The following is a 13653-nucleotide window of genomic DNA, read 5'->3' on the forward strand; positions in this document are numbered from 1 at the left end:
AACACGCAAATGAAGGGCAGGTGTCCTGAGACCAGCAGGGCTATTGGGGAACCCTGTGGTCTGGGGAGTGTCCAGGCTGACCAAGCAGGGGAGGCGGGTGGGGGGTGCAGGGGAGGGCAAGATCCTTGAGGCCCTGGGCACCTGGGGAGGCGGAGCTGCAACCCGGCGCAGGGGCTCCCAGGACAGAGAGCCAGGTCTGGGGGCCCTCTGGGACGGGGCACCGCTGGGGGAGCCCCCACCCAGGGCAGCCCACCCACCCTGGCCTGGTGGCTTTGGCCCTGGATGTCGGTCCAGGTGCGAGGCCAGTGCCCCAACCCGCTGCAAAGGACCCCGGGAGTCCCTCCAGGTGAGACCCCCAAGAGGCCTGTCTGAGCCTCGCTGCGTTGGGGGGCCTGCCGAGGGGAGAGGGAAGCCCCGCGGCCGGAGCACCTCCTTGACCTTGAAGTCTCCGGGTCGGTCGCGCAGCCCCCGCACCTCGCCCGCCTGTTGGGTTGCGGAGCGGCCGCCAGGGGGCGTCGGCGGCCCGGCCTCGCGGAGCTTCCGCGGGGAGGGCGCGGCCGGAAGCGCAGCTGTCGCGCCGGGGCCACCGCCGGGCACACCTGTCCTCGCGGTGCCGGACAGGTGGCCGCGGCGCGACAGCTGCGCCGTCTGCCGGCGAGCGGCGCGGGGGCTCGTGCTGGGCACCCCCGGCCGGAGTCCCCGTGGAGCCGCGTGGACGGCACCGCCTCTGACGCGCCCCCGCGGAGCTGGGCGTCCGGCAGGACCTTCGCAGGCCCTGGCCGCTCACCCGCCTCCGGCCCACGTGGCCCAGGGCCTCGGGGCGGCGGGCAAGGGCGGGGCGCGGGGACCCTGCGCTCTGCGCGCACCCCCGCCGCAGCCGGGCGCCCACACTTACGGCCCCTTCGCTGCAGGGCCACCCCCGACGGCAGCCCCGCGTGCTCTGCGATGCTCTGGATGTGGACGCACCCTCCGCCCGCGGGGCGCCTGGGCTTTGGGGCCTGGAGCAGGGGGCTGAGGAAGTAGGCGGAAGCCGGTGAGAAGGCAGGTCCACGCGCGCGTGGGTGAGCCTGGGCCTGCAGGGTCAGGAAGGCCGCTGCGGGCAGGGGGTGGGGCTGCGGCGGCCCCGGGGCTCCAGCCAGGCCCTGTCCTCCTCTGGGCCTCACGTTCCCTCCAAGCGGCCTCCCAGGGCCCACGCAGGCCTCCGGGGTCCCCACACTGCACTGTGGGGTCGGCAGTGCCAGGACACTCAAGTGACAGTGCCCCTGCCGTGGAAGGCAGGCCCATGCCGCCCACAGCAGCTGCGGGGAGTGGGGTGCGGGCTCAAGCCCCGGCCTCCAGCGCCCGGACGCCGCGCTCTGACGTCGTTTGCGGACGGGCCAGGTGGGGCTCCTGGGCCCGAGGCCAGCGAGGCCTTCGCCGCGGGAGCTGCCCGGCAGCGGGTCTCTGGGCCACTGTCTGTGAAGCGGGCAGTGACACCGCTTTGTCATGAGGCGCGGGGTTCCATGAGGAGCACACGGAGCCCAGGGGCGGGGGCGGGAAGGAGCCAGCGCCCCGCCGCCTCCCAGAGGGGGCCCCGCACCTCTCCCCTGCAGGCCAGTATGGCCCCTAAGTCCCAGGCCAGCGGAGCCGCCTCCCCCCTCCCCTCGGCCAGCCAACAGATGAAGCAAGACCGGCTCCTCGCCAAGGCCTCTGGGGCCTGGCGGGGCTACACAGCCTCCCGGCCCCCCGCTGGGTGGGGGAGCGGAAGCTCTGCTCTGCTCCTCCCCAACGCCCGGCCTGGGGGTGACCGTGGAGCCCTTGGGCACTGGATGTGCAGTGACTCCTGCGGCTTCACCCGGCACCTTATGTGGCTGTGCATGCAATGTTTTGTGGGCATGTGCTCACACACATGTGCATGCATGTGCAAGTGAACTGCGCATGTGTGCGCTGTGTGCATATGGCAGTGTGGGACACGCGTGCTCTGCTGCGGCGCCCTGCTAGCTGTGGGTGGGCAGGGGCCTGGGGTAGGTGAGGGCTGGGAGCCTCCCTGCAGGGGCCGGGGCCAGGCGAGGCTGGGACGGTTGCCTGGCACCTGCTCAGGCGGCCTGGGAACGGAGCCGGAGGAAGCCCGCAGAGCCGCGCTGGTGGGGCCATGGCAACACCGCACAAAGCACTGGCCTACTTACTCCACGCCCGCCCCGCCCCGCTGGCTCCCTGCTGTGGGGAGGCCGGGCCTTTGGACTTGGGGGGACCACGTGACCCTGCCTTTGGGGCTCAGTGCCCTGGAAGGCTTGGGCCTCCTCTTGGTCCCCCCCCCCCCCCAGCCATGGTTATGGATGCTGGCCCAGGTCTGGAGACTGTTTCCTCATTCTTTTTTTTTTTTTTTGTTAAGATTTTACTTATTTACTTTTAGAGAGAAGAGAAGGGAGGGACAAAGAGAGGGAGAGAAACATGATGTACAAGAAATACATTGATCGATTGCCTCTCATCCACCCCCAACTGGGGACCTGGCACACAGCCCAGGCATGTGCTCTGACTGGGAACTGAACCAGCGACCTTTCGGTTCACAGGCCGGTGCTCAATCCACTGAGTCACCCCAGGCTAGGCTGTTTCCTCATTCTGAAAGGGGGTGCAGAAATGTCTGGCACCCAGTAGGTGGGTACTCAGCAGCCTGAGTTCCCTCCCGGGCTGTGAGTGTTTCCAGCCCTGGAAATCTTGGGGCTCTCTGAGCTGCTTGGGTGACTACAAGCCTCGGAAATCCCTGTGACCCCAACCAAAGGCCTCAGACCAAGGTCCCCAAGTCAAGACAGTCTGGCGGGAAGGGGTGACCAGGCTCACTGAGGACAGAGCCCCGGTAGCCTGCACAGGTCCTCATGCACAGGGCCAATGGCAGGGGTCCCTTCATACATGACACCTTCTCGGCCTCTGTCATCAGCCTGGCCAGGGGTGGGGAGGACTGTCCCTCTTGAAGGAATCCCCTTGGTCCTGATGCAGCCTGCTGATAGCTCTGGCTTACTGTGCCTGCCTCCTGGACCTGGCCTGACCTTCCAGGCCAACTCTTTGCTCACTGCCTCCTCCTGCAGGAAGCCCACCAGGCTTGTTTAAAGGGCCCCCACGGTCCTAGATCGTCCGCAGACCCACCCACTCTGGGAACGACGGCCAGGGCATCAGCTAGAAGGACACCACTCCGGTGCGGAAGTGGGAGAAGTGCTTGGAAAAGGGGTGAGTACTGAGCAAGTGGCATTGTTCCCTCTCGGACCCCTCCCCCACATACAGCGCCACAACGTGGTGAAATAGTTTGCCCATTACTGACAATACCTAAGACTCTGCCCCTTACAACATAACAGCTCTACCTGGGATGCGGAGACAAACACAGGAGCCTGTAAAGATGAGGAGACAGAGAAGTGTGGCCCAAAAGAGGGAACAGATCAAGATTCCAGTGGGAGAACTAAGCGACGAGGAGATAGCCAACCTAACAGATGAGGAGATAGCCAACCTAACAGATGCAGAGTTCAAAACACTGGTGATAAAGATGCTCACAGGCTTGACAGACATGCTTGAGTACAGCAAACGCATAAAGAGAAGTGAAGGCTTCACTAAATGAAACAAAGGAATCCACTTGAAACCAGTGGTGAAGGGAAGGAAACCAGGGTTCAAATCAATGATTTGGAACATAAGGAAGAAAAAAACAGAGAGGGAAGGGAGACAGAAAGAGAGGGAGAGTAACATCAATGTGTGGTTGCCTCTCACGTGCCCCCAACTGGGACCTGACCCACAACCCAGACCTGTGCTCTGACTGGGAATTGAACCGGTGACCCTTTGGTTCACAGGCCGGCACTCAATTTACTGAGCCACACCAGTCAGGGCAAAGATTTACTTCTTTTAAAAATAACACACACACACACACACACACACACACACACACAACGGAAGGAAAGGACAGGAGAGGCTTCTTTGGTGACAGAGCTGATAAGATTTAACTGCTGATTGGGAATTGAGCTCACAGGACACTGGAGCCAAGCATTAATTACCGTATAACTGACACTTGGGTACATACCGTGCGCCAGGCACTGTGGGGGAAAATAAAGACAACAAACTCACAACTGTCAACAACTGAATCTAAAACATAAAACCCAACTAAGCAAACCAGAATAGGAACAGAATCATAGGTGTGGGGATCACTTGGAGGGTTATCAGCTGGGAGGGGGAGCAGGAGAAATGGGGAAATGGTGCAGGGACTAAGAAGCATAGTCGGTTGGTACAAAACAGACAGGGGGGAGTTAAGAATAATATAGGAAATGGAAAAGCTAAAGAACATACAGGCAGGACCCATGGACATGAACTAAGGGGGAGTGGGACTGCTGGAGGGAAGGGGGTACTGAGTGGAGGGGTGCAAAGAGGGGAAAAATTGGGATACTGTAACAACATAACCAATAAAATATTCTTAAAAAAAGAAAAAACAACTGACCTAGAGAGCCAGGCACCAGAGGGCAGATCACATAGTTCCGCCTGTGCAACGTTCTAGGAAAAGCCAGCAGCCCAGCAGTGGCCTGAGGGAGAGGGGACTGGAGGGACATTCTTGCTCTCATTGGGGTGGGCACTGAAAAATTTAAGACATGTCTCAAAACTCATCAAATGAATCCTTAAAGTGGGGGCATTCATTTTACTGCAAAGAAATCTCACCTCGAGAGTCAATAAATGCACATCACCTTCAAAAAGCTTGATTTAGATGAACGACTTGATGGGAAGACTCGTCAAGTTTAACTAGATACGGCCTCAGAATATCTGGAGTTCTGAGCCAGCCACAAGTCACTGTCGTCAAGAGGGTCCCTCCAGCCCTGGCTGGTGTGGCTCGGTGGGCCGAGCGTCATCCCGCAAGCCCGAAGGTCGCCGGTTCGATCCCCAGGCAGGGCACAGGCCCGGGACTGCGGGCCGGGTCCCCAGCTGGGGTGTGTGAGAGGCAACCGCACATGGAGGTTTCCCTTCCTCTCTGAAAATAAAATCTTTTTTTAAAAACAGTGCCCTTCCGTAGCTGCTGGCCGGGGGTGAGTCCGTTCTCACTCAGCCCCTCTTGCCGATTCCGACGCCCTAACCGGCACCGTTTCCACGCTGGTATTTCTAAAGGTCTCCCCGAGCGTCACTGCGAAGCCGGGCCGCTGAGCGGCGCCACGCAGGTGGGCAGCTGCCCCGGGACGGCCAGGGCGCCCCACCCGGCTCAGCCCCGAAACTCCGCTGATCCTCAGGGCGGCAGCAGCCGATCTGACACCGCGTCCTGCTCCGACAGGAAAGGCAGGACTGCGCCCCACGGGTCCTCAGTGTCACCCGCCGTTCTAAGAACAATGTCCGATCACCACCTCTTCCTGTGGGCCTGTTCGCTGACCACAAACAAGAGCCCCTTTAGAAACCTCCTCCGCACGTACTTCTGGACTCGGCCGCTCTGCGCCCGCGAAGCGCAGCTGGTCTCCGAGGGAAGGGGCCGCCCTCAAAGGCACCGGGAGCGCGGGGGCGGAGGCGGGCCGGCGGGAGCAGTGCGGGGCGAGACGGAGGACTCCACCCCACCCGCGCCCCCCACCCGCCCCGGGCCTGGCCTGCCGCCTTCCCCGGCGCCGCCACGAGGCGCGCTCGAGAGGGCAGGGCTCAGCGACGGCCGCGCTCCCGGTCCGGGCTCCCCGTGAACACCTCGCCGGCCTTTGTTCCCCCCACAACTGCCATTTCAAAGGGAGAAGGGACTTGGGAGGAGAAAGTCCTTTTGTAAAAGGAAGCAGCGCTTTGAAGCCTGGACAATCGCTGTAACCTACGGTTCTTCCAGCACAAGCGTCTAGCGCTTAAGCAGGGGCGGCGGGGAGGGGGCGCGGACGGAAGGCCTGCGGGGCCTGTGGGCGGCTCGTACCTGTCCTGCCCCCCCCCCGCCCCCCAGCGCGCGCCCGGGGCGCTCGTCTCCGCCTGTCACCTGCGGGCTCCTCCGCAGAGCGCAGCTGCCCGGCTCCGGCGCCTGCTCCTCTGCACTCGCGCACCTGGGGCCTCCCCTCCCAGAAGCCAGGACTTGGGGCGCAGACCTGTCCCAGCGCCCTCGCACAACACCGCGTGCGTCTGAGTCAAGGCAGCAGGCGCGGCCGGGAGGAACGAAGCCTGGCAAGATGGAGTGTCCGTGCGGCGCCCTCCGGTCTGCGGGATGGGCCCGACTGCCCTGCGGGGGCGCCTGAAAGCCTTTTCCTCCTGGAGGGTCGGAGACCCCTAGACCAATCAGCGCACCACGGCAAAGGACGAAGCATGGGAACCAAGATGCCTGGATACCAAGAGCCCCAGGTGGGCTGCACATCAGAAAAGCAATCAGGCCCCACGGAAGAGCACACCGCCAAGGAAGTAGTCTTCTCGGGGAAAAAAAAAGTCAACTATGAATGAGGTCAAGGCTCTAGGGCACAGCTGTCAACTCACCGGGATGCAGGGGTCAGAGGGACACATTAAATCACACCCTGGGGATGGAATCAGCAAGATCCAGATGGCGGGGACTTCTAAATGACACAGCCTTTCCCCGCCCCAAATAAAATGCTTTAAAAAATAGGAAGGGGATTGAGTCAAAACCTATAGCTTAAAAAAAGAAACAGCCCTGGCTGGTGTGGCTCAGTGGATTGAACGTCGTCCTGCGAACCAAAGGGTCTCTGGTTCGATTCCCAGTCAGGGCACATGCCTGGGTTGTGTGTTTGATCCCCAGTTGGGGGCACGTGAGGATGTTTCTCTCGCCCATCACTGTTTGTCTCTCTCTTAAATGAGAATAAAATAAACTTTTTTAAAAAAAGCCATTCCTGACATTTCTAAGACAATCCAAGAAATTTGAACATTGTCATTTGCTGGCATTAAGGAATTGTAATATTTTTAGGTGTGACATGGTATTGTTTACATATATTTTTAAGCCCCTATCTTTCAAAGATACGTACTGAAATAACTGCAGATGAAGTACAATGTCTGAGAGCTGCCACTGAATTACCCGAGAAGGGGGACCAGGTGAGGGTCCAGATGAAATAAACAGCCACAAATGGGTAATGGTAGAAGCAGGTGTGGACGCAGAGTTCTTTATATTTGCCTTTGTACACATTTTAAGGTTATCTTCGGTAACAGAAAAGGAAAGCCAGTGAGTTAGTGTAATTCTCCCCGTTAACGGAATGGGGGGGCCGGGTGCCGCTTCGCTGGGGGAGGAAAAGCACCCGGTGGTGTTACCGAACCCCGCCGGCAGGGGCCCTCCCGCGCGCCGCCTCCCAAGCCAATCTCCAGGGACGGCGCTCCGTTGCAAAGACCCTTTTGCTTAAGGACAAGTTTCTGCCTAAAATGTCTGGGTGACAAAAGCAAGGGGAGAGGAAAAGTCAGAGTAAGACATTAAAAATAGCTATTTATTTGTGTGACGACTACACAGGTTCGAGAACTGAAAATAACAAGAACAACAATCTGTTCGCAGTGCTATTATCGCCCGAGTTTTTGAGAACAACCGCAAGCTTCTGCCTCAAAGCGGTTACCGCTGAGACACCCAAAGGAAAGTCACCCTGCCACGCTCTGCCAGCTCTGGCCAAGGCTGCGCCAGGGGCCTCTTCTCCCACCCAGAAGTATAAACGTGGGGGCTTAGCTGGTCTCCAGTCGCTGTCCAGCTCCAGGCTCTGTGCCCCCAGGTCTCCACGCCGACACACTCCCCTGCTGCGGGGGTGGGGACCGAAAGTCCTCCCCCAGAATCCCATGTGCCCCCTCGCCCCCCCCCCCCAGCCAGTGGGAGTGTCCAGCTTTCCCCAATGAGGGCCAGAGTCGGTGTTCGCCTTTGCCCTCTTCCAGCCACCACGCTTAGCAGGGGCCCCAGTTACAGGAACGTGGGAACCCTGGGCTGAGAGTGGGAGACCTGCTGGGGGTCCACCTCTGCTGTGCATCACCAGGATCGTTACCTGACCTCTCTGGGTTCCAAGTTCCTCATCTTGATGATAATGGCATTAAACATGGTTTTTAAAGTCCTCCCGTCCCAGCGTTAATCTCTCCCAACTATTTACTGAAACCCTTTATACTAGAAACATCCGTATTAACTTTAAAATCCTACGAGCGGGCCTCTCACCCGAGTTTCAACTTCCTCCTTACAATGTTTATTCTGCACCCGGGGGTTTGAAGATCACTCTCCTTAATGAAAATCCAAGCAAAACACGAGATCAGCAGTTCCATTATCAGTTCTTCATAAATCCTGCCTCTCCGTGGAGAGGGCCTGTCTCTTTCCTTCTGATCCAGAAGTTACGAGAACACATGTCATTCCCTACCCTCTGGGTGTAGGAACTATAACACGTACAGACATTCCTCATGTGCAGACGTTATGACCCTGAGAAAGTCATTCCGTCTTACTGCCCAGTTTCCTCCTCTATAAAATGGGGACGATAAAAGCAATGACTTCACGGAGTTCTGAGGATTCACTGAGTTAACATGCGTGAGACACTTAGAACAGCACATGAACATGAACTATCAGTACAGACGTTAGGGAACCCCAGACAAGCACATGTGAATGCACAGAATGTAACCAGTGGCAACCAACCTGAGAGCGAATGAGATTTGCCCTTCAAGTCCTGCCCTTATACCACAATAGGCCTGGGGCAGGGCAGGGGCAAAGGGAGGAAACAGTGGGACTCAGGCCCCACCCCAGAGCCCCCAGTCAGAATCCTGAGGGCGGCCCCTGTGGCTTTCAAAGTGTCCCCCTTGAAGACGTGAGGACAGGCTTAAACTCAATGACGTTAAAGGACATATATAGGTAAAGGACATATATAAAGTCACGCAGGTAGGAGGCAGCTCGGGACACTCCATTCCCAGCTGAGTCCCTAACCCGAACTCTTGAGTTCTGTAATATTTTCTATTAAAAACGGGTGCCCGGACATCAGGGAGGGAATCCGCTGTGCAGGTATTAGGACCAGGCCTCCTGAGCTCAGGGCGAGGGCAAGAGCGAGAGAAAAACATGCAGGATGAACTGAAGTTCCCCTGCTCAGATAAAACACAAGGTTTGCGCCCTGCTCCTCTTAAGAAGACAAGCTATTTAAAATCAAAGGCTGACAGACAACAATCTCCGGGTGCTGCAGGAACTCAGGACCCTTCAGGAAGCCCCCAGGACGGGACACACAGGAAACACCAGCTGCCCCAGGCAAGAGCGGCCCTTCGCCCCCACCGCGTCTAGGACAACGGGCCACATCCTAGAAAGCACCGCAGTCACAATGCTGGAACTGGGCAAGGCCTGTCTCGGGCCTCAGCAGGTCCACCACCATCACCACCCTCCCCGGGGGGGGGCAGCCCCACCAGCCTGGGTGACGGAGGCGGGAGGGGACTCATCCGGGGCATCAGAGCCACGTAAGACCGGCGCTGTTTGCGGCCAGAGCGGTCCCGGCCTGTTCGGAGCGCGGCGCGGGGTTGGTCTCTGTGTCCTACGAGTGGAGGTCGGAGCGGCCACCCCGGCATCAGGGACCCAGCCAGAGGCCCGGCGTCCGCGGGACCCGTTGCCCCGGTAACCTCTCGTCTAAACTGTAAACCAGACAGAACTTCAAAGGCACACGTATGAAAGAACGTTAGTAACGGCAGCCCAAAGGCACGGGAGCTTACAGGCAGCCACGTCCTGTAATTCTCAAAGCCGGCTCTTCGGTCGCCTCTTTAACGACCGTGTAAGCCAGGTCTGCGGCCTCCCTCGTGGGCCCGTTAGCGAGTCTGGGGTACCCGTGTGCTTCGTTGAATGGTGGATTGTTGTACCTGCAGCCCAGGCCACTCCGCGAGCCAGCTCGCTCCCGTGGCCGTCGGACCCGAGGCCTCCGACTGCCGGAAACCAAACATCGCCCCAGAGGAGGGCGGCTCATGAACCCCGCCTGCCAGGCACCAGCCTCGGCGGCTCTCGGGCCAGGAACGCGCGCCCAGGTGCAGTTTCCAAAGAAGAAAACGGTTCAACGTGAAGCCCTACAAAGTACGGCGACAGTTTGCCGTCGCTCGGAGAAAACACTAATACTAATGAGACCAAAATACAGACCGAGAAAGTAAAGGCCACGCTGTGCGCACCACGAGCTCTTTAAGGAACATTCTGCCCAAGCGGGAACGAGGCCCCTGCCAGCGGCCAGCCGGCTCCGGGGCAGCAGCAAGTCGGCGCGGGCGCGGGCGCCCCGGGAACCGGAGCTCAGCGGCCGCCGCAGCGGGGCCGGACGCGCAGGTGCCCCAGGGGCGCGGCCTGAGCGGTCACCCTCCCGGCTCAGCCTCTCCGGGAACCCCGCTCACCGGGCGGGGCGCCGCCTCCCCGCGCTCGGGGGCGAGCTGGCAGCCGCGGCCGGCGAAGGCGCGGCTCAGTGGAGACAGACGGCTCTTGCCGAGGGCCCGCCGGGCGGCCATGGCCCGCGTCCCCCGGCTCCTACGGCAGCGTCGCGACGGCGCGCGGGGCTGCCTTCCGGCAGGTCGCAAAGCCTGGAGGCGGGGAGCGGCGGGCCGACCGTGCGCGTTCCCTGCGTGCGGCGGGCTGCGGGGGTAGCGGGACGGCGCGGGCGGCCCCGGCAGCCGCTCCTCGGCCACGGCCGCTCCGGGCTGCTGCGCACGGAGGCCAGCGACGGGCGCGGCGCGGGCGGCGCCGCGGCGTCGGAGGACGTTTTTCCCAGGGTCGGCGGCGTTCGGCCCGGGGCGGGGCTGCCGGCCGGCGCCTGCGGGCACCGCGGAGTCACAAGGCGTCGGCGGCGGAGCGCGCGGAGGCGCAGGCGCGCGCGATGGCGCAGGCGGCCCAGGTGAGCACCGCGCAGCGGCTGCGCGGGCTTTCTCCTCCGCGGAGGCGCTGCGTTCCCCCCAACCCAGCCGCGGACCCCTGGGACGGCTCCTGTCCCGCGCTCGCGAGGTTCCGCGCAGCCGGGGCCTCTCGACCCGACGTGGGGCGGGGCCGGGCCTCCGAGCCGGGACGGCATCCCCTGCCTCCCGCCCCCTCCCCCGCGGGCCATTGTGAGGTCAGGCTGGTGGGCGCGTCGGGGGCCCGGGCGACATGCCCGCCCCGGCCGCCGCGGCCAGTAGCTGCCGCCGCCACCGCCGCCCCTTCGCCGGCTGCCCCGTTCCGACCTAGCCGGGAGGGGCGCGAGGGATGCAGCTTGGGGCCCAGGGCCGGCGCCGCTCCCCGTACGGGCTGATCTGCCACCTCGCCGCTCACCTACGGGAAGCCAAGGCCAGTCCAGCTTAGACCTGCTCTGGGTACAGTGCTGGGCGCGACGGGAGCGGGGAGGACAGAAGCCGGGCCGCCTGCCCTTCGTGGCCCCCAGAGGCGTGTTCGTGGCTCGGACACCCACGAGGGATTGGTCTCCATCGGTTATCCCTCCCCCCCAGGGCGCTGTGTCGTAGGCTAGTGAACGAGGGTTCCGAGTCGCCACGTTTGCGGGGCAGGGGAGCGCGAGGGGACGGGGGCGGGGGTCCGAGGCCTCCAAGGCCCGCCACGGTGCCTTTAGCGTAACCTGTCGCCTTCCCTCCCGGGGAGCTTCGCGGCCCTGCAGGGAGGGCCAGCGAGGGACCGAAAGGGCGGGAGACAGCAGCGGGGACCGGGGAAGCGCACTGGGGTGTCTGTTTCTCTGAGAGCGGCTTTTTCCGGAAACTCGGACATAGATAGCCTTCGGCCAGATGGCCGCGGAGATAGGGCTGAGCCGTGGAGGCCCCGGCGCCGCTGGTTCACATTCCACAGCGGGTTCCTGCTCGTGCGGAGAGGCAGCTTCCCTCGTTGCCGGGGACGCTCGTGCTCTTTCCCAGCGGGGGGATCGCAGCGCTCCCGCGGCGCGTGGGGGAGAGCTGCTCCCTTCGCAGTTGGAGGGGCGAGGCCTTCCTGGGCCCGGAGCGCCCGCTCCCTGCGGCTGCGCTCGCCCCGTCTGTTCTTGAGCACCGGGCGCAGAGGTGCTCGGCGGAAGTGGTCGGTCACTTCTGTCTGTACTTGGGCGTGGCGGCCCTCTGGACTGCAGTCACGACAAGCCTTTGTGAATACAGCTTTTCAAAATGAGAACTTCAGGGTAAATGAATAGGGGTTTCCGCTCTGCAGAGACTTGGCAATGTAATAAGTTATCGTTCTTGTCTCCTTTTAGTGCTCGTGAGACTGAACGCCACCAAAGTATGGATATGGGAAACCAACATCCTTCCATCAGTAGGCTTCAGGAAATCCAAAAGGAAGTAAAAAGTATAGAGCCGCAAGTGACGGGCTTCAGCGGCCTGCCAAATGACAAGAATTACAAGAAGCTGGAGAGGATTCTAATGAAACAGCTCTTTGAGATAGACTCGGTCGACACGGAAGGGAAGGGAGATGTCCAGCAAGCTAGGAAGAGGGCAGCGCAAGAGACGGAGCATCTTCTGAAGGAGCTGGAGCAGAATGCGAACCACCCCCACCGGATCGAAATTCAGAACATCTTCAAGGAAGCCCAGTCCCTGGTGGAAGAGAAGATCGTGCCGTTTTACAGTGGTGGCAACTGCGTGACGGAAGAGTTTGAGGAGGGCATCCAGGACATCATCCTGCGGCTGACACACGTGAAGACGGGCGGGAAGATCTCCTTGCGGAAAGCCAGGTATCACACCCTCGCCAAGATCTGTGCAGTGCAAGAGGTGATCGAAGAGTGCACGAAAAAGCAGCCGTCCCTGCCGCTCTCCGAGGACACACACCCTTCAGTGGCCAAAATTAACTCTGTGATGTGTGACGTGAACAAGGCCAGAGGCACTCTGATCGCACTTCTCATGGGCGTGACCAATGATGAGACGTGCAGGCACTTGTCCTGTGTGCTCTCGGGGCTGATGGCGGACCTGGATGCTCTGGACGTGTGCGGGCACACAGAAGTCCGCAACTACCGCAGGGAGGTCGTGGAAGATATCAACAAGTTATTGAAATATTTGGATCTGGAAGAGGAAGCAGATAATACCCATGCATTTGACCTGGGACAGAATCACTCCATTATAAAAATAGAAAAGGTCCTCACGAGAGTGAGAGAAATTAAAAATGAACTCCTCCAAGCACAGAGTCCCCCTGAACTGTACCTGAGCGCCAAGGCGGAGCTGCAGGCTCTGATCGGCCAGCTGGACGAGGTGAGCCTGGAGAGGAACCCCTGCATCCGCGAGGCCCGGAGGAGAGCGGTGATCGCGGCGCAGACCCTCATCACGCACGTGGACCTGAAGGAGGCCCTGGACAAGAGGAGGTCATTCGTGGGCGAGGAGCACCCATCGCACAAAGCCGTCTGGACCATCCTGGGACACCTGTCTGAGATCCTGGGAGAAGTGCTGTCCTTTGATGGGAACCGAACGGATAAGAACTACATGCGGCTGGAGGAGCTGCTCACGAAGCAGCTGCTGGCCCTGGACGCTGTGGACCCGCAGGGCGAGGAGAAGTGCAAGGCCGCCCGGAAGCAGGCCGTGAAGCTGGCCCAGAGCATCCTCAGCTACCTCGACCTGAAGTCCGATGAGTGGGAATATTAGCCCCGCCCCGGGCCTTACTTCCTGTCCGGCACTTTGCACACACGCGCGCGTGTGTTTATGGGGAGCTGTCTGTGGGTTCACTGAGCCGAAATGTGATTTATACGTGCATATTTCAATCTCAGTATTTATGATTTAAGCAAATTATATTCAGTACCTGCTGCTTCTGATGTTGCAAAACAGCACACTGACCTTTTCATTCGGATTATTATCTGTATGTTTTTTGTTTTT

At 60.7% G+C, this 13653-nt stretch overlaps 2 protein-coding genes across 3 annotated transcripts in view; one reads left to right on the top strand and one right to left on the bottom strand.

Moving 5' to 3' along the window:
• COA8 (cytochrome c oxidase assembly factor 8) overlaps positions 1-10689 on the bottom strand; it is a 35023-nt gene extending 24334 nt beyond the window's left edge. The window contains exon 1 of the mRNA XM_090265564.1: positions 10237-10689. Within this exon, the coding sequence (XP_090121690.1) occupies positions 10237-10347 (111 nt within the window). The 5' untranslated portion in view covers positions 10348-10689. The remainder of the gene's footprint in view (positions 1-10236) is intronic.
• LOC149990200 (BAG family molecular chaperone regulator 5) lies at positions 10648-13434 on the top strand. Of its 2 annotated transcripts, none has more exons than XM_090265563.1 (2): positions 10648-10730; positions 12054-13434. In XM_090265563.1, the coding sequence occupies exon 2, from the start codon at positions 12082-12084 to the stop codon at positions 13423-13425; it is 1344 nt and encodes a 447-aa protein (XP_090121689.1). In that variant the 5' UTR covers positions 10648-10730; positions 12054-12081; the 3' UTR covers positions 13426-13434. The 2 variants fall into 2 exon arrangements, with proteins under 2 accessions (XP_090121689.1, XP_090121688.1); XM_090265562.1 differs by lacking the exon at positions 10648-10730 and adding an exon at positions 11040-11181.
• The last annotated feature ends 219 nt before the right edge of the window (positions 13435-13653 follow it).

The sequence above is a fragment of the Furipterus horrens genome, unplaced genomic scaffold, assembly GCF_987537825.1.
Source record: "Furipterus horrens unplaced genomic scaffold, mFurHor1.1.pri manual_scaffold_21, whole genome shotgun sequence".
In the NCBI taxonomy this organism is placed as follows: Eukaryota; Metazoa; Chordata; class Mammalia; order Chiroptera; family Furipteridae; genus Furipterus; species Furipterus horrens.

Coding starts and splice junctions, on each gene's coding strand:
- LOC149990200 (XM_090265563.1), top strand. CDS start 12,082: ATGGATATGGGAAACCAACATCCTTCCATCAGTAGGCTTCAGGAAATC.